The 20,625-nt window shown below is 41.0% G+C and overlaps 1 protein-coding gene across 1 annotated transcript in view; it reads left to right on the forward strand.

Annotated features, from left to right (window-relative positions):
- The window catches only part of LOC139640649 (glucocorticoid receptor-like), a 72,640-nt gene extending 59,093 nt beyond the window's left edge, over nucleotides 1-13,547 (forward strand). Inside the window, exons 5-10 of the mRNA XM_071514827.1 lie at nucleotides 925-1,041; nucleotides 3,286-3,558; nucleotides 6,581-6,725; nucleotides 8,830-8,960; nucleotides 12,643-12,800; nucleotides 13,302-13,547. Of these exons, the coding sequence (XP_071370928.1) occupies nucleotides 925-1,041; nucleotides 3,286-3,558; nucleotides 6,581-6,725; nucleotides 8,830-8,960; nucleotides 12,643-12,800; nucleotides 13,302-13,454 (977 nt within the window). The 3' untranslated portion in view covers nucleotides 13,455-13,547. The remainder of the gene's footprint in view (nucleotides 1-924; nucleotides 1,042-3,285; nucleotides 3,559-6,580; nucleotides 6,726-8,829; nucleotides 8,961-12,642; nucleotides 12,801-13,301) is intronic.
- The last annotated feature ends 7,078 nt before the right edge of the window (nucleotides 13,548-20,625 follow it).

Here is a 20,625-nt window from a genome sequence, read left to right on the forward strand (position 1 = left end):
AGGACACTGTAATGTTGCACTGTAGCCTAGGCTACACTGTTATTCACCGTAACTGGCAGTTTACATGACATGTGATAGATCTTGCAAGTGGTTTTAAGATGAAGGATTTTTAGCTGCTTATCCGACTGATCACTAATCAAGCCCTCTCTTAAGACATGGAAACAATTTCACAACAGTTTTTTTTTTTTGTTTGTTGGTTTTTGAGAAACTGACACATCCTCCTGTTAGTATGTGTGTGCAATGCCACAGTGTAACTCAGTTTTCTCCAAATGACATGCAAACTATTCCCCAAATGACATGTAAGCTATTCTGTATACTTTACAGTAAGAGTAAGTACTCTGATAAAATATGTGCAGGCTTGAGGAAGTGGAGGTATCAACACTAGATGGATCCCACTGAGCAAAAGATGTGATTTCAACGTTGCGTCTATGCTTTAGCTCTCATATAGCCCAGGATCATTACGGCTATGTATAGACCTATTTTAGACCAAGCAGTAAATACATTATTACAATGAATAAACATCTGTAAATACCAAAAATATGTACCAGAGAAGTCCTGTAGACTAGCCTACAAGATAATTATCTGAGCACAAGAAGTAATTTCAACATTGCGTCTATGCGTAGCTCTCATATAGTCCAGGATAATTTTGTCTATGTATAGACATCTAATAAAGTTTCACTTTTCAACCCCATTTAAACTTAATTTAGCCTAGACAGCTATGGCCATTTAGACGTGTTTTAAACGTCTAATCAACGTAAAATTGCTCAGTGGGATGTTAGAGGTTTGCCAGGTTTACCTTGAAATCAACAGGTGGTTACTGTGGTCACAATACATACTGCTCAGGCTAATCCTTTTCAAACCTTCTTAGCTCACTAATAACTCTCCCTTTTCTTCTCCTTCCTCTTCATGCTCTCCTCCCTACAGGACAGCACAACTACCTGTGTGCAGGGAGAAACGACTGCATCATTGATAAGATCCGCAGGAAGAACTGTCCGGCCTGCCGCTTCAGGAAATGTCTTCAAGCCGGAATGAACCTGGAAGGTAAACAGTGGCACCGATTCAACCTGGTGTCAGATCACCAGTTTTTTTGAGATGTGAATTCTTTTTGAAGTATTGGTTGATCTCGTCTGGCGTAATGGAATCAAATGAGTTGCCCCGTCTGCAGCCATTATATACTGGATTCCAACTAATGTTGTGAGACACTGCCAGCCATCACATTGAAACTCTTATTCCCACTTGATTAGCCCGATGACATGCCTGATCTCAGATCAAGTCATCAGTGCCTTCTGGCTCCTGAAGTTGGTGTTAGTATCAGCTTAACGTAAAGCTTCCTCCTCCTTAACCTCGTGTTCCAAGCTAGTCTAGCTTAGCAGATGTTGGCCACTTGGATAATCCTACTATTGGCTCCTACGAATTTTGGCTGATTCCCTGCCCTGCCACTCTGCGCTGTGTGTTACCTCTTTCAAAATCCTCCTACAACGCGCAACAACAACAACAACAACAACAACAACAACAACAACAACAAAGCTAGCCATCCAGCTAACAGCACAACGCTAACAGAAGAACGCTAGCAGGTTTATGATGGAAATAGATTGTGTTTGTTTCTTTCGTCTGTAAAACTAATGCCACAGTGGCGACAAACTTCAACTTTCTCAGATGGAGTTTATCTTCATTGCTGACTTGCCTGCACACTATACATACACAATCCAGTACCAAGTTCAAGTCCACAGCCTTGGATCAGGTAACGACAAACGGAAAGATAGAGGGAAAGAAACAATGGCTCTTCACAGTAGTCTTTCACCCTTAGTTGTTATTTTTTCAAGGTCTGGACAGAGTGCACGACTGTCAGTGAAGTGTGTGTCGAGGTAAAAGTGAATGCACACGGGCTGCAACAGGTGAAGCACTCTGGCTGCTGAAGGACTTGGTGTTTTTCGTGGACAGGTCCTTGTGTTCATTCACCTGATGCTCCCTTTGGGCCATGAAATTGCAATGATTAGTTTGTACAAATCAGGGTGTTGAGTGAGATCAGAGATAGAAACAGTACTGTGTGTGTGGGTGTGTGTGTGTGTGTGTCTGTGAGAGAGTGTGTGTCAGAGAGAGAGGTGTGAGCGAGAGTAGTTTCTGCACTCTGTGTGTGTGTGTGTGTGTGTGTGCGAGTGTGTGTGGAAGAGAGTGATTTGATGGACGTCAGTGCATCAGCAGACAAACTAACCCAGACTCCCACCAGAAAGGCTCTTAGTTGCCATAGAAACGCCAGGAGAGGAAATTAAAAAGGTAGAGAGTAGGGAAAAAACATGTTTTTTCATGGTAACCTCTCAACCCATGACATGTTTTGCACATTTAGCCACAGAAAATGTTGAAAAGATGCCTAGAGAATCCATATAGGGTAAAACAGGATAAATGCTGTTGTCGTTGCTGTTTTTCGCACAAATGTGTTCTTTTCTAAAGAACGCACCAAAAAAAAAAAAAAAAATGTTGTGAAATCTTTGCTCGGTGACATACTGCTTCATAGAAAACTAAAGACTCGATTGCTTAATGCTGGATACAAACCAGGCTGCTGTATTCTGGTGATATTCTGGTGTTCATGGGGTACAAACTGGGTGCAAAATGCGTGACATTCATTTCAGTCTTCTTGTTGCCTTTCTTCTCCTGTTTATTATTAATCAAGTAATTCACTGATTAATAAATTCATTCAGTTGTTTTAATCACAGGTCTGCCCCTTTTGATTTTCACACCAGCGTTAAAATGTTGCTCTGAGTGTATCCACGTATTAATCTAATCTCTGTGAACTGTTTTCTACTTGGATCTTTGACTTTGCACCTGTGTTTTTGATGATACATGAATATTTTAGGTAAAAAGGAATAGATCGTTTTTACTTATACTGTCTGGGCACTGCTGTTTTGACTGTTTTAAAGTCCCCATGAATTGAACTCCCATTGCTTTTACTTCTTGGAAAACATGGTGACGTAAATATACATTTCTAACCAATAAAACCATCAGATTTTTGAACAGTCCCGCCCCTCCGCACCCCTGCCATCAAATAAAATTGCCTTTCTCTCCCTGACTCATATTCCATTGGTTTAGACTTTTGAATGATCCCTCACTGTATTATGTCCCACCCCGACATCCTGTTTCAACAGGAAATATATCAAATCAAAGGAGTAAAAATGCCATTTCATGGGGGTCTTTAAGCTTTTTCAGCTGCTGTACATAGAAGATGCTCTGGATAGGAGGGTTAGGCTCCTGTTTCACGTCCCTCTCCTTCCCTCTGTCCCGTCCCACCAGCGAGGAAAAACAAGAAGCTGATCAAGATGAAAGTGCAGCAGTCGACCACGCCGTCGGAGACCGGCGGCAGCATGCCTCTCCCGGTCATCCCCAAGTCCATGCCCCAGCTGGTGCCCACCATGCTGTCTCTGCTCAAGGCCATCGAGCCGGAGATCATCTACTCGGGCTACGACAGCACGCTGCCCGACACCTCGTCGCGACTCATGACCACTCTCAACAGGCTGGGCGGACAGCAGGTCATCTCCGCAGTGAAGTGGGCCAAGTCACTGCCAGGTAAAGACACGCTCTTTAACGTTTTTTCAACATCTTTGGTTTGGTTTAGATGCGTACAACTGGCCAAGCAAGGCACATCACGGACAGGGAAAAAGGTTTGTCCGGTTTGTAATTGAGACCAAAGGAATATGTATTGAAGTGGGCCAAGTCTCTGATGGGTAAATAGGACACCCATGTTTGTCAGTTTTGGCGCATGCAGCTGGTCAAGCAAGGTAAATCACTTTTAGATGAAACAAGGGACAGTTTCTTTGCTTTAGAGATCCATAGTAAAGAGGTTTAAGTCACCGCTTGCTAATGAGGGACAGTTTGGTTAAAGAAAAACCTTAACATTTGCAATTTTACTTTACTTTTCTTCATCAGACACATGCTACGTAATGCAAAAATGGTTTCTACTTTTGCCCTTCAGTTTCCCTAGCATTGGCTTGTCAGTGTTGTTAGTGAGTGGTTCCTCACTGAAAGTCAAGTATATTGCTAGCCAGAAGTTAACTAGCGAAACAATGCCAAATATGTGACAAGTGTCTGGTGAAGAAATGTAACTAACCATAATTCAATTCATGTCAGTGTGTTCTTTGACATTTTCTGGTATGTAGCAAGTGAAGTAAGTCACATTTGGAGAATTGGTGTAAAATGTGAGACAGGAATTAAGACATTAACCTAGTGAGGTTATTCATTTTTATTGTTCACCTAAGTTTGAATTTGTGGAATCAGACAGTTGAGGAAGAGCAACAAAGGAGCCTTTGTATAGTTGAGGTCCAGCATCTAGCTGATCTGATCATGGTTAGGTTTGTAGCCTGTTTGTATCTTAATCTGTGCAGTGGTGGCCATTGTAGAAGTCCCTCTCTATGCCTTTATGCTGCATTAGTACAGGACAATGTTACACAGTAAAATTTAATCTGTATACTGTAAAACAAAACTGCCTCTCAGCCAACTAGTCACCAGCTTCTTTGTAACTTCACACTGCAAAAAAGAGAGCAAAACTTTAATTTTGCAAATGATTCCTCTCACTTTTAATCTTGTCAGGTCATGACCAAGGTTAATGTCTTTTTAGCTGTGCAAATGAAACGATATTCCTATAATCTAACGAAAAGCATTTTCTTTTTCAAGCTAATTTTCTTACAATGAGCAGCAATTGCCCTTCTTCATCTGACAGATAATCAAGTCAGTGGATTTATTATCAGTGTCATTGACTTAGAAATAGTTGTAAGAGTGAGCCTTTTTTGGATTATTGCATACGACAGAATCACATTGCCATGTGTTGAAGATGCAACTCGTTGGGCTAGGTTTTCAAAATGGAAGCAAGTCAATGTCATTTACTGTCTGTATAATGTCTCAATTACATTATACAGTACCTGCAGTGTTATCATAGTATTGGTGTCAGATAGCACATTAACTCATATGAGGGCATTGGTGCTACCAAATGAAAACGTTCTTCTATGTGAAATATTACTTTGATAGAATGGTTTTGTTCTCAAAGATACACAAAATGTCTATTTTACTGAAAAATATTGCTTCTGGGGAATTATTTTAATCGTTCAGTGTTTTCCTGAAAACTTGTCATGTTATCCCTGGTACTAATCACAACATACTAATGTTATCAATCACATGGGAATAGAACTACATGCAAAAATCAAAACTGGAACAAATAGCTTTCCTGTGTGTGATGTAGTGAATTCTGAGCCAAATCATTTGAATTGCATTATTACAAAAGTAGTGGACAGTTCACAGTACAGGATTTCTTCAAATAAGGGATATACTTGTTTCTTACAATTGTGTTAAATGGCTTAAATCCATGTGTTAAAGCCTCAAGTGAAAAGGTAATTGCTGGGTCTGTAGGCTACCTAATATCCTTTCCGCGGATATGGAAACAAAAGAGTTTGGAATTTGAACCACCCATACTAGTTTCTAATCATGAGAAAGGAGGCACATGATGTGGTAATCGCCCCAAGTATTCGCCCGGAGCCTGTGTGCCCTCCTTTCTCCTCTGAGGTGGGCCAACACTACACGACTTCTTGCACTAATCGTTGCTGTTGTTCACACCGGCGCTTTAAGATTGGGTTTCTCTGAGAAAACCTCCCGGCAAAACAGTGACATTAGCCTTTTACCCTGATTTTCAAACTTTGTGCTTGTGACAGTATTATGAGAGACAAATCTGATCAAAATCATGTAGTGTGTGCATTGTTCATAGCTGGCAGCTTGCCAAGGAGATAGTGAAGGGAGGCTCTTAGGGAGGGTCTTACATAACCGAGTCATGGTTTAAAACAAATATAATGTGAAAGGACTTTTTATGTGCACTTCCACTCTTGAAGTCTCAGCAAAGTGGAAACAATTGAACTGCAATTTAAGTCCAATGTGAACATCGACTTAACTAGATCCTTTTTATTTATTTTTTTTTGTCCTATTAGTCTACTTTGTGTAAGCTGGCTTGATAATTGTGTGTTAATAATGGAATATGGACTGAGTGCTTATTACTTTCTCATTTTTACTTTTGTTCATTAGCATTCCTCTTACCCAGCCAAGCTTGCTGCACGCGTCTCTCTGAACTTAAGTTCAGCAGTTTAAAAATATTTAAAGAATGGAAATGGTTTCACAGGCTACATAATATGCAGTGACCCTCATAAATCAACCGAGCTCCATAAAAAAGCTTAATCTCAGCATTCTGACAGAAAGAAAATGTGCAGCTGTCATAGAATCATGAAACTATTTACGACTTTGACTAATAATCTTTTAAGAATAATCTAATATATTCTCAAATGTAATAATTCAGGGGGTTTTTTGGTGTCACATTATTAGCTGGTCATTTTAATTAAGTTTACGTGTGTGTGTGTGTGTGTGTGTGTGTGTGTGTGTGTGTGTGTGTGTGTGTGTGTGTGTGTGTGTGTGTGTGTGTGTGTGTGTGTGTGCCTGCCTGTCTGTGTGCTTGTTTCTATGTATGTTTTATGTCCGTCTGCACGCCCTTTCCTGTCTGTCTGGCTTTGTGTGTGTGTGTGTGTGTGTGTGAACGTACCTAATCTGACCTTCTCAGGCTTCCGTAACCTGCACCTGGATGACCAGATGACGCTGCTGCAGTGCTCCTGGCTCTTCCTGATGTCCTTCAGTCTGGGCTGGCGGTCCTATGAGCAGTGTAACGGCAGCATGCTCTGCTTCGCCCCCGACCTCGTCATCAACGAGTACGTACCACAGCCGGCTCCTTTATACCTATTCTTTCTTTCTTCTATTTAGCCTGACATTTAGTCAATGGGTTTGTGCAGCGTTTCTTCGTTTTATTATATCAGTCTCACTTCATCACTTGGCTTGCACAATCACTCATCCATCTATTCATGACTAAGCTAGACAAGAATAGAGTAGAAGTCATAATATTACGATATTATGAATTTGGCAAGTTTTGATGTGGCTTCAGTCTGTGTGTTAAGCTGATGTAGAGATTCACTTTATTTGTCAATTGTCTTCAAAAGGGGGTTCAAATGATTTCTGGCCTGACCCACCTTCCTTCCACCTCTCCACCTAGTTAAAGTGATGTTGATTTGGTAGTACCATGGGTTGTGTAGCTTCCTGGAAATGATATAACCCCAAAATTGGCGATTCTCTGTTATCTGTTGCTCCAGTAGAGATGATTGGACAATTGTGTTTTTTTTTCCTCTCTCCATTCACTGCCATTAAATGGCAAAACGGGTCTCAAAATCACACTTTTAGGACATAAACGAACACAAACAAAGCAGATTCTGACAATATATAAAAAAAATAGTACTGCAACATACTGTAAATCCGAAATCAGGAAGAATTTTGGTGTTACACATGTTCAAACTGAAAAGTAAAGCCAGCAATTCAAGGTATTACAAATATCATGGTACAGTAAACACTGAGAAGAGTGTAACCTTTCATCAACTGTACACCAATGCTCTATCTACTTTGTGGCCATGTGTCCCATAAGCTACTAAAACTAGTGGTTTGTTTTTCAGTGTTGGGATGATAAACGGTAACAAGAGCATTAGTAGTTGTAATTGTAGTCATTGTGGTAGTAATAGTGCTTTATTGAGAAAAATCCCCGCAAGTGATATAATACACAGAACAAAGCACAATCATGACAGAGCATTAGTCACACAGACAGAGCAGAATGCATCGATAACATACCAAACCTGCAGTAAATAGCTATCAGTGCGTATATGCTACTAGACGGATGGCTCAGGTACAACTCCAGCACCTTCATTAGAAAGCCTCATTACACCAGGAACCACCGGCTGTAGAAATTGATCGTGCTGAAAAGCATTGCTGCTTACCGCAGGCGTTTTAAGCAGAGTCCCCCAGAGTGAACTGGAGAAGGCAGAGGCTCATCCGTCATGAACTAGGCATTAGTGCGGTTCCCAGCTTTTTGAATACAAATTTTAAATACCAACCCAACATCCCACCATCAGAGAGAAATGATACTGCTGTTTTATTTCATCCGTCTTCGTCTGTTTTTACTCGTCAAACCAACTCGATACTTTGGTGTCCCACAACAAGCGTTTCCTTTTAGCCAGTAGATGCTTTGGGGAGACACTGGGCATTGCTCTTGTTCTTAAGTGACTATTGAAAAGTTGTGTGAAGCGTGGCGCTGTTTTGTCAAGTTTGAGTTAAAAAAAAAATAATAAAAAAATACACTGAACTCACAGCGCTGACAGAACAGCAACATCCTCTCCACTGAAAATAAGGAGAAAACGAGTCCTGTGCCGTGAGGAGTCGTTCCCAACGGGCACGCAACCTCGGAGTGGGGGAAAAAATAGATATAAAAGGTGAAGAGGTCACTGCCAACAGCGCTACAGTTTGACGGAATGGATAGACGGCTCTAAAACCCGAGGCTGTCTGGAGAAAGTGCTGTATTGATTTTAGCGGTAGAAAGTAATGTGGGCTGTGTGTCAGTGGAAGTGAGGTGTGAAAGCCCATCAGGACTGATTTCACAGCGCGGTTTGCTCCTGCTGGGCCATAGCACTCCACCGCCACGGCTGTTTATTGAGAATTGAATAACAGGAAGAGTGAATGAGTTTTCAGTTTAATCAGTATGTCTCTATCTCTCTCCGTCTCTCTCTCTCTCCTCTTCCTCCCCTCCCTCCTGCTCCTCCTCTCTTGATTTCTCGCTTCCTGCCCCCTTCTCTCCCTCTCTCTCTCTTTCTACTCCTTTCCTCTCCATTTGTTCCCTTCCTCCCCCTTCCTTCACTCCCTCCTTGCCCCCCCCCTCCATCTCTCCTAATTCCTTTTCTCCCTCCTTCCCTCTCCTCTTCCCTCCCTCCCTCCCTCCAGAGAGCGTATGAAGCTGCCCTTCATGACTGACCAGTGCGAGCAGATGCTGAAGATCTCTAATGAGTTCGTCAGACTGCAGGTGTCCTATGATGAGTACCTGTGTATGAAGGTCCTGCTGCTGCTCAGCACAGGTAATGGAAAACACCAAAACACGCTTTTATGCCCCGCAATTATTCTGGGATTAAAATGGATCCGGAAATTACTTTTTTGTGCTGTTACTACAGTATGTTATTCTGCCAAAGCCTTTGCAAGTATATTCAGCCTTGCATTGTTAGGTAGTCTAAATACATCACAGGTAGGTAGTAGATTATGAGTGTAAAAAACAATCTTTGTAGCCTGGATGGCTCCAGAAGTCAAGCTTTGCTTGAAAATGTTTGGAAACCCCTGTGCAATAATAATGCAATAATATACAATACATTTTTCGCTGCACCACACTACACTGTAATTGAGGGGTCTGCTACTCCAAACATGCACTCAATCAAAACTATCATTATAATATGTCTCTGTAGTTGAATGATGAGGAAATGATAAAGCAACTAAAAGCTTATATCCGGTGGTCTGTGTACATACTGCTGAGATGTTGGAAGAAAAAAAGAGATTTATAAATAGATGTAACAGAGACTCTAGATCTACAGTTAGGAACAGCATTCGTAAACTTAGTATGACTTTATCTTGTGTGTGTGGTGCCGGGTGGCTGTTTGAGTTGTGTGAGTACTGCAGAAAAGCAATGAAGACTTATAGTTTCATATAGTGTGTCCTCAAAGGAAAAAGACACCCTAAAATTGTTTAAAAGAAAAACAACAGCTTTTGACAATGTACTTTGCATTTCTGGGTTAATTTTGTTGTTTGCTGCCATATTTCTCTTATTTTTGTGGATAACTGGCCAAACATAGGTGTGACGTCACATCTTGATATTTCTAGCACAGCTACAGTGAAATTTAATAGGAGGAAAGTTTTCACCGATCTAAAATATTAACGGTAAACTTTTTTGGTGTCAGTCTTGCTTTTTTTACTCACCATTTTGCAATTACGTTAAACAATCACACAGAAGAAGAGAAGAAATAGCAGTTTCTCCACTGACAGTAGTCTCTATAGACCAGAATGCAATGCAAGACATGCTGTGTTTTGAGTAAGGGGTGACTTTCACTTTTTCTCGACTGGAAACTCTGGCTGTCTATCTGTTGCCATCTCTCTCTCCACCTATTTGTAAAACCCAGCTGGATGCAACATGTCCAGGCCTGTTCTTTGGGGGTTTGTTGTTGAAAGGCATCCTGGGAAATGAAGGAAAACTGGAATAGAAGTAGACGAGGCAGGTTGAGGGGTAGGGGGTACAACAAAAGTAAATTACAACACAAATCTTGGCGGACAGCTGGGGCTTTTCCAATCAGCAGGAAGCAGTTGTTACTCCTACTGTGTCTTGTAACCAAAGATTTGCTTGCAAAGCTTGTTTGAAACTGTTCAACAAAGAGTTAAGTAAGTACAACAGCAACAGGTCAGTCTCAGGCTCAGAGGTAAAAAAAAGACAACTTGCCATTTGGCTTGGTATGTAATTATCACCATCTTAAATTGCCCTGAAAAGCATGAAAAGCCATTACAAAACCAAACTTCTTGCCCAATTTTGTTAATTTCAGGTTTGCCGACTGAAGATTGGATTTAGCGGACAATTATTCTTTCTGTTTTGCTCCAAATGAATTGTTGAGGAAAGGATGCACTTACAGGGTGATTTGCGACCAGTGATTTCTTGCATGACTCGTCTCGAATCAGTTAAGGTCGTTGGAGGGCGGAGTTTTAACTGGTCAAAAAAAAGTAACCCCTCACTTGCTCTTTCTTCCTAAGAGGGAAAGTAAAAGAAAAAAGAGTTACAGAAGCAGCAGGCTACTATTCCAGCTCTGTAATCATCACCATTAAAACCCTGAGAATAACACTAAACCATTACCAAATCCAACTTTTTGCCCATTTCGGTTTATTTCAGCTTTGGTGATTGAAAATTGGATTCACAAAAGAATTATTCCTTCTGATTTACTCCAAATGAATGGTTGGGGAAAGGATGCACTTTAAGGGTGATTTGATTGTTGCGCAGAGGAAATGACATTTCCATACCGAGCAGTGGGTTGTATTTTTATGCCTGGGAGCAATTTCCAGCTGGTTCCTGTCAGGGATGAGAATACTATCAGGACAACTTTGGTTTGAGCTGGCTTAATAAAGGTGTTAATGTGCACATGCGTGTACATGTACGCGTGCACACACACACACACACACACACACACACACAAATAACAGTGCAAATTACAGTCACCTAGGGGACAGTTTGATTTATTAGCTACTTCTTAACTTCAGAAGCCAGACTACATTTTCAAATGGATTCAACATCTGCACTACAAAATTTGAATAATTATAAAAACACAAGAAACTGGGCTTGCTCTTCCAATAACACCCAAAGCTGTGTTAAATCAAAATAACACTTTCTCAGTTATTTCATACTAAATAATCCAAGGGCATAAGGCAGATTGAAAAGGAAATCTGGTTTCACTCTTTACAGAAATCACTGTCTCCCAGCCAAACCAGCAAAAGCACAGCGCAGAGGCCAGTTAGCGCTCGCACTGCGGTATCGCCCGTTTATCTGATTATGTAAATGGGACAGTATTTCACCCTGCTCCTGCCCCGTGTGGCTTTGCATAATCCAGTGAACGCGGTCAGGCCCGGGCCGGAGGCCAAGCTGCTGGGCCCGGCCCAGGTGGAGGAGGGACACAGAGGGAGGAGTCGTTGGCGTCCGGCTTGGACATTATGACAACTTCACATGGGCGTTATTTTAGACATTTTGCATGGAAGGCAGTGACAGCTACAGTGAAAATTCTCATGCTTTATGATATACATGCCAGGTTTATGATTTGTGTGCGGTCTGCGTCCATCCCTCTGCTCCTCCTACGCCTCATCAGACAGGAAACACACTCCACAGCAGCCATTGATGTTACCTGTGGTTTTGCATATTTTCCATTGGCTTCAGCTTGCTGGGTAGGGTGTGTGTGTGTGTGCGTGTGTGTGTGTCTGTGTCTGTGTCTGTGTCTGTGTCTGTGTATGTGTATGTGTATGTGTATGTGTGTGTGTATGTGTGTGTGTCTGTGTGTTCACACCACGGTACACACTTTTTTGGTTCTTGTTCTTGTTCTTGTTTTGCAGGTGAAAGTGTCGAGTTAGATTTATGTTTCCAGAAACATGTTTAGAATTGCAGCCATACCTATGACCTGTGTGTGTGTGTGTGCAGCAGAGTATAAATAGGCTATAATAGGTACAGGTTGAAAGTGTGCATCACCAGCTATTCACATTAGGAGGTGTCCAGATCGGAGAGAAAACTGTGTCCTAACTCGCAAATGTGCATTGTAAGGAGGTAGAAGAACAGTTTAATTTTACTGTTATTTCATTCTCTTGGAGATAGCCCGATAAAATAATCTCTAACAGCGTTTTCACTCCCTCCACTGTTATCTCCCTGTTATAGATTTCTGGATTAAATCAAATCTTATAACAATGATCCTCGTAAATGGGGGGGTTCCTGGGACAAAATGTTATCAAACTGGCATCCATGGTCTAATATGAATCTGTTTTGAGGGTCCTTATCATGAAAAACTAGGAGCTTCTGTGTAGAAGTATGTAACAAGGATCCGCTGATGAGTTTAAGGGCTTCCATTGCAGATACAAGGTTGAGTCTAATTGTGTCGCTGTGTAGCTGTAAGACAGCTAACATGAATTCTTTTGTCTGTGTCTCTGTGTTTGTGTGTGTGTGTGTGTGTGTGTGTGTGTGTGTGTGTGTGTGCACAGTACCAAAAGACGGTCTGAAGAGCCAGGCGGTGTTTGACGAGATCAGGATGACATACATCAAGGAGCTGGGGAAGGCCATCGTCAAGAGAGAGGAGAACTCCAGCCAGAACTGGCAACGCTTCTACCAGCTGACCAAGCTACTGGACTCCATGCAGGAGGTGAGGAAAACACACACACACACACACACACACACACACACATACACACACAGAGATACACACACACATTTTTCCTCTTGTATGTTCTATATGGGATTTGCTCTACGTTATGAACTGAAAAGTATCAAGAGCATTTTAGAGATGCGTCATGGCTTTTTTTTTAAGGCTTTTTCTGTACCAGCCAGGCTATTTTTTCCATATGTTATTGGTTCAAGTGCATTAATGTCTACTGATGACTGTCTAGTTTGTATTCACTGTCTGCATCAATAACTTGGTGCCCTGTGGAGCTCCCTAGACCAGCTGAGTCACATAAAATCCAGAAGATTCTACAATCTCAGATCTTATTCAATGTATTTTGCTCTGATCGCAGCTTTCTTAGGCTCTTTTCGTCTCCTTTAAAATCTCTTTAATGCACAAGTAAAGAAGTACATAGCTAATTTCAACAAAAAACAACATAAAGAGTCTATATGTGTCACTGATTGTGTCTCTGCCTGCCTCCAGATGGTGGAGGGTCTTCTCCAGATCTGCTTCTACACCTTCGTGAATAAAACCCTCAGTGTGGAATTCCCCGAGATGCTGGCGGAGATCATCACCAACCAGATACCAAAATTCAAAGACGGGAGCGTCAAGCCTCTGCTGTTTCATCAGAAATGACTGCCTTAAACTGTGAAACAATGCCTTAAGTCCTGCCCCCTACCCCGAGCTTTCGCCCCCCCCCCCCCCCCCTCGAGCCGCAAGCCTTCGCCTCTCCCCACCCCCCCGGAAACAAAAAAAAACGTTTCTACCCTCAGTCTCATTCTGTTCCTCGGCTGCAGCCATTTGACCTCATCAAGGAGCACAATACCTGCCCCCCTCTCACCCCCCTCACCCTGCCCCATTCATCCTAATCCTGGCCCCCAGGTTTTGGCCTCAGTCTGAAACTCCCCTCCACCACCACCGACCTGTAGCCCCCCCTCTTGGCCAAGCAAGCAGAATTTGGCCTCCAGGGGACAAATGTTGGCTCTGAATGTCTCAGGCAGGGTGACTCTGCTGCTGCGTTGGGCGATCCATATTTTTCCATTCGGCCACAGCCTCGCTCAGCGACACCAAGCCTCCCCTGAACTCCCCCCCCCCCCCCTCCTCCTCCTCCGTCCATGGCTCCGTCCTTGGATATAGAGTTTCTAATGCCGTTTGCTTCGGCCTCATCTGCCTCTACCACTCTCTCCTGCCTGTGATGTTTCTTACGCCTCGGTCTCAGCCCGACCTCACTGACCAGCCGACACCTAGACCGCCCTTCTTCTTCTTCTTCTTCTTCTTCTTCTTCTTCTTCTTCTCACCCCGACACCTAACACACTCTCCGACTCGCCGGATCAGCAGCCGCCTCCTCAAGCTCAAATCACGCCTGCTGCTCTTCTTCTCCTCCTCACCTGCCCGGCCTGCCTTCCTCCGCTTGCCCTTTCCAGCTCCACCGTACAGAAAAATGTAGTGAGTGTTCAAGAGGATTCCTCCCGGCGGAGGGGGGGGGGGGGGGGCGGGCGAAAAGAAAGACACAATTCTTGAAAATTAGAAACACACTCTGAGATGACAACATTTTATTTTTCTTCGTCTGGAACCAAGGACTTCTGAGGACAAATTGTGTTTCAGCTGTGAATCAGTTATCTATCCTGAAATGAGACGAATCCGATTTATCTACCCGGCCAATGGAGGAAAAAAAAGAAAACAGCAAGAGGAATAGTTTCTATTGATTTTATGCATACATGCGTTTGTGAACACATACGCACAAAGTCATGCACACACACTCACACACACACACACACACACACACATGCAACACAAAGTATACACAGACACAAATTCACTCACCAAAATGTTTACACAGGATTTATCTGAGAAGGGAAAAAAAAACAAAAACTTGTGCCTTTTTTAGCTTTTAAGGCTCTTCATAGCCATTCTCTCTAAACTGTTGCGTATTTTGCATAGGAATCTAACCTTGACACCCTTCCACATATTTTGTCTGTTTTGGTTTTTCCACGCCGGCAATTTCTGTTCTGTTTCCAAGCCGCCGTGTTGGTGTTTTTTTAAATGTGGGCAGCTTTCTGTGTTCTGATCCCCAGACGTGAACGTAAGAGAGCCAGATCCCAACGGTTCCTCACAAGACAGGGTTCCTACGCAGGAAGGGAATGTCTGCAGCTGTATGGAAAATTAATTTGAGGTCTTTTCAGGTCTTTAAACGTTTGGGAGTCATAGAAACAAATCTCGAAAAATACAGAAAAATTTTGTTTAGTCCCAAAACGCATATGACTATGTGTTTGTAGATCCACTGTCTTCTTACATAAGTATAAGTATACATTATATTGAAAGTCATAGCACTCAGTTAATATGTTGAATACGCATCCAAAGTCTGGAAAAAGTGTTTTGAATTGGAGTGAAATATGTGCAGGAACCCTGGAAACACTTATCATCCCTTACCACCTTTTGCAATTCGCTCAGTTGCAGTTGCACAAAGGGGTTTTGAGGACGAAGTTGCATTTGGGAAACTCATCCACGGTGTCAGATGTCAGGGTTGGGTGTTGGGTGTGGGTAAATAGCCATAATGATTCAAGCAAACTTGACTTCAAGTGAAAACCGTCCATTCATCGCCAGCTATATTCAGTCTATATTCAGGAGCTCCACCTGCACAGAAAGTGGCCCAAAGCCAAACTCTGCCTGTTTCCACCTCGAAAAATCACACCTGGGTTAAATAAGAATGGAAATAATTACAGCTTTTGTTTTAACCTGACTGGACTACTTGATAGGTGGGTTTGATAAGACAATACAATGAGTACAATGAGAGCCAGAAAGTTTAGACAGTCACAACCAGGTATTTGAAAGTCAATGTGAATTGACTTTTTTGTGATTGACAGCTTAACTGACTTCATCTGAACTGTCCTGACATGAGCAGCTCCACCCATCTGCTGCTCCAGCCGGGTTAAAACAAACACTGAGAATTATTTGCAAAGATCTGGTAAAGAAAAAGTGCAGTATATGTGACAAAAAGATTAAGTATTATGATTCAGTAGGGCTGGGTGATATGGATTTACATATATACAGTATATCACAATATGGCTCACGTATGCAAAATCACATGTTAAATAATCAAATTAATGTTCATTCCATTGAAATGAATGGTAAAGACAAAACAGATCAACAAAATTTGATTGTTATCATCATTAGACAGCAAAATTGTGTGTCATGATATCCCAAAATCACCATATCATCACGATATGATTCCACTGAAACACGATAAACGTTAATATTGAATTATCGCTCAGCCCTGTTTCACTCATAATACCATCCTACATGAGAAAAAAACAAAACAAAAAACCTTACAGAGCTTGAACTCTCCTGGAGTTATTAACATTCTTTATTTAAAAAAAAAAGAAAGCATTTTTCACCCTAAACATTATTATTATTATTTTATTTTTTTTTACAGTTAGAAATATAACGTTTTATCTGGCATTTTGGTCAAAAATAAGTTGTGCTCTACAGGTTTTACACACATGGCAGAAGTTAGACTTTCGAAAAGCTAAATTAAATAGGTAATGTTTGTTTTGCTACTGTATATGGGATGTGAAAACTTAGACACCCATTGTCTCCAAACTCCTCTGAACATAGATGGGACCTCACAGTTCTAAGCTCATGATTTGACCTCTACAGTTTGTCAGTAATCGGTTAAATATTTTCGGGGGAAAAGGTTGCTGCCGTTTGCAATTTGGCTGAGCGTGAATCGCAGCTCAGATGAGTTTGCACGTCACCTGGATGTATTTTACTAGTGCCAAAAGTAACAGCAGGTTCCCAATTCATTTTTATTCATGGAGGTATGCTCTTTTTCTTTTTTACAGTGATTATTCATTTATGACTTTGTTTGCACATGATTCGACACGATGTGGCCGTCATCACTTTGCTTCAGGGTTCTCATTTTATGAGAAGGATCTCGGTTCAATCTCCTACACCAGCTTACCTGTACTGATTGTTCTCCAAGTTCTGCACGCTAGATATTTTTTTAAAAAGATACACTTTTATTTGGAGATGTACAAAAAAATGTTGTACTTTTGAAATTGCAAAGCGGTTATTTTTTTTTTTTTTTGCGTACGGTATTTTCTATCGCTGTCAGAAAGGCGGTGACCAGCACATGTGAAAGTCGTGCGAAAAGGTTGTTTCCTGGTTCTCTCTGTAAACGATTCAAGGTGTTTGCACCAGCTTGTGTGATGGCCAAGTGAACACACAGTGACAGTGCAGGGCAAACACAATATACCCCCCCCCCCCCCCTCCCCCCCACCAGTAGAAAAACCCAACTCTATTTTCTTCAGTGTCTGTTGTTCTGCCAAGCCTCTCTCTACCTAAAATGGCGACCGTATAGATTTTCATCTGTTTACTCTTAACGGTACTCGTCCCTCCGCAGCGCATGACTCTGAATGACAGTTAACAGAGCAGGTAGTGGGTTGCCATAGCGACCGGTCATTTGTGTGTTACTTATAGCTAACGGCACAGCAGGCTCTGGACGCAGAAGAGCCACTATTCGATAAGAGCCATAACGTTTTTATTCAGCCATTTTTGTCAGCGGCGTGCGTTTCCCTCCCCGAGGAATCATGTACAGCGGCGGGTTTTAGCGTCGCCGGCTAACGCGGTTTTGTGGCCTTGTGCTGTAAAAGGAGGTTTGATGCTGATTATTTTTGGGGAAGATTTGACGCAGATGTCTATACTTTTGCATACAGTATTACAGCGCAAGGTGTTTTCAGGTGGCGGTGCTTCAGAAAACCAGCTTTAACCTGCAGATGTACCCATATCCCTGCTTATTTCTGAACGGCCATAGGTGTATATAACAGCGCCAACATATCCAGTGCAGTGTAAACAGTGTCTATTATTACAGAATATTTTTACATGGACATAGCCTGTATACTCCTATACATTTTTCTCTTTTCTTTTCAACTAAGTGTTCGACTAAAGGCCTTGCGAAAGGGAGACAGAGAGCCATAGAAATAGGATTTCAAATCAGGAAATAGATAAACCCTTAACAACTATCAATGCTTTTGAAGATTGATTTCTTGTAAAAAAAAAAAAAAAAAAGACAATATTTTCTGCGATTTTGAATACATCAGCTTGATCCTCTTTGATATGAATAATTTTACTCAATCCTTTTTGTACATTGAACGAGTAAAGAAAGTAAATATTTTTCTGTTTGTTGGTTTGTGTTTGATAAAGGTAGATGTGTTGAATACGTTAGAAAGTGTTAAACATGTTTGTCTTGTAAAGTAAATGTAAATTCTATGAATCAATGGGAAAGTCTATATGAATGATCACTGTGTTTTAAAGTTATGAGAAAACAGGGGGGAGAGGGAGGGAGGGAGGGAGGGAGAGAGAGACGGACTGGAGGATGTTTTGTATTATATCAGAGTGACCAAAGCAGAGAAGAAGAAAAAAAAAAAAAAAAAGATTTAACAAACAAAAGAAGTATTCAAGCAGTTACATATTAAGTAGCACTTACGATTATCCAACTTCTAGTACTTCTTATTTTATTTGAAAGGTATCTTTTGTAAAGGTCTAGGCTTTGGACCCGATGTACATTGCTGTGAGGATTTACTGGTCACTTTAAAAGAGGATAAAAAGAAAAGAAACAAACAAAAAAAAAAAAAGTTGAATCTGCGCGTGAAAGTAAATCTACCAGAGCCTGACAAATTGCACTACCCTATACTGGTCGATAAAGTCTATTTTGTATAAAATACATGCAAATATTATCTTTAAAGATTAAGGGCAGATCATGTTTCACTGGTATATATGGCTTTCATTGAAGTCTGTTTTGTTCGTATTTCAGTTATGTAAATGTAATCCGATGTAAAAACAAACAAAAAAATATAAAATGTCTATTTGTTTTAAAAAAAAAACAATAGTTTGTATTACTTCTGTATTACACCTTCTTCTGTAGTCATTGTCGATATTTTCACCTATTTGATTAAATGTTGAATTTAACTGTCTGTGTTGTTCTTTGGCAGTGATGTTTCTGTCATCGCTGGTAAATCTGAAGAAGTGATTTCTCTTCGGTGCGGTCACCTCACACAATAAAGTTTCCTGTTTTTCAAATCACAACAGTCACCTCCGACGGCTTGGTTTTCTCTCACATATTGAAAACTACCTGGAAACGTTTGCAGTTACATTTTAGGCATTTAGCTAATATTTAATACTTCAATAAGCTTGAATTCCTGGACTGCTGACATTATGTGTCACCAATCGTAAAGAGCGCAAGTGTTAAAGCCACAGTGACAAGACGAGAGATGAAATACACATCTGGGCCTGGAATTATTGTGTATAAAAGAGAAGTGCTAGGGAAAGAAATGAAGGCCAGACAGACTAAAAATAGTAAAGGTCAAAAATACAGAAGACAAGGCAGGAACGAGATCTGCTGCCAACAGAGATCAGATGCTGAAAACATTTTACTATCATTACTTCCATAAAGCTTTCAAGTTCAAGTTTGCATCAGCATGTTTTGGTTCTAAAAGTCTGTAACTCTCCTAAATACATTTGAGCCAAATTTCCCTCTCGAGCACACAAGAAGCGTAGTCCTTATGTTTACAATTAAATTTTTATTATGATAAAGTATCCAAAGAAAAATGTTTTCAGCACTGGATCCATGACTGGGAACAAAACAAGGAATCAAAACTAAAATTACCCTCCGGCACCACAGCTACATTAAATTACAGAGCAAACAGTGCGATGTGTAGCGTGTGAATATCGCCACAGTATAAATACTGAGCCCAGACGCTGCATCAAAGAAGAAACCAGCGAGACCAGCTGTAGCTGTTCAACGATGATCTTTAATTCTGCACAACCTTTCACTTCACAGAGACTTCTGAATATTTAAGGCTGTAGATAGACTTAAATGATACAAAAATTTGGGCAACTGAGATGCTAAGGAATTAAGTTAGTATGCTAAAAATACAAAATATAAAATTTCATACTTAAGAAAAAATTATACCTTATCAAATGCTGTGTATTTATTTACAATGTCAATAATACACTCCCCAAAAGAATACAGTTCAGAATTGCGCCTTTGAGAAAGTCTCATAAATAAAGGTTTACATATGAACAAAGTAGTCTAGTTTCACATTTAAAAGATTTTTTTTTTTCTCCCATTTGATATACCTGTTACAATGCTAAAATGTCATTAAATATTCTGTCCTAAATGAAAGCATGAAGATCAAGGGAAACTCTTTTTCCAGGATAGCTGATAGATGTTCACCAAGTAGTTCAGAGGAAAAAAAAACAAACAAATTAATGATATTCAGCTTTGACTCGTAGGAAATGAGGACATTCATTGGAGCCCCGAAGCAGACCAGCGTACAAATCCATCTTTGAAATTCACTACTCGGTAATTAAAAAAACCTGGAGTGAACTTTTGCCTTAATGGTGGCGTTTTTCACGTTTCATGTCATCAAAGTGCCTGTCAATTTACATATGTAATCAATCACTCCTCAAGGTTTTACTTTATGAAACACCGGAAACGACTTGTTGCGTTTTGGTCTGAACGCCGACCCAAATGTAAATGTGGCTCCGTTCCAGATAATTAGGTTATTAGCGTCATCGCTGAGTGGCCTTCTAGTCATTTAGTCATTTCGTGAGGGAGTCGGTTAGAGGCAAGCAGGAGGAAGCAGCTAGATAGCAAGATAACGGTGATTAGTTCCCGGTGATGACGTACACAGTGCAACGAATTATGGGTCATATTTGGTTTTCAAATGACTTCACTCGATCGCTCGCTCCGTCCCGTTGAAGATTAAAGGATCTCTACAGTGAAGTAACCGATGGAAGTAAATGA

This window comes from Centroberyx affinis, unplaced genomic scaffold, assembly GCF_046629955.1.
Source record: "Centroberyx affinis isolate AG114_WGS23_722 - 3 ecotype Tasmania unplaced genomic scaffold, CSIRO-AGI_Caff_v1 ptg010099l_1, whole genome shotgun sequence".
NCBI lineage: Eukaryota > Metazoa > Chordata > Actinopteri > Beryciformes > Berycidae > Centroberyx > Centroberyx affinis.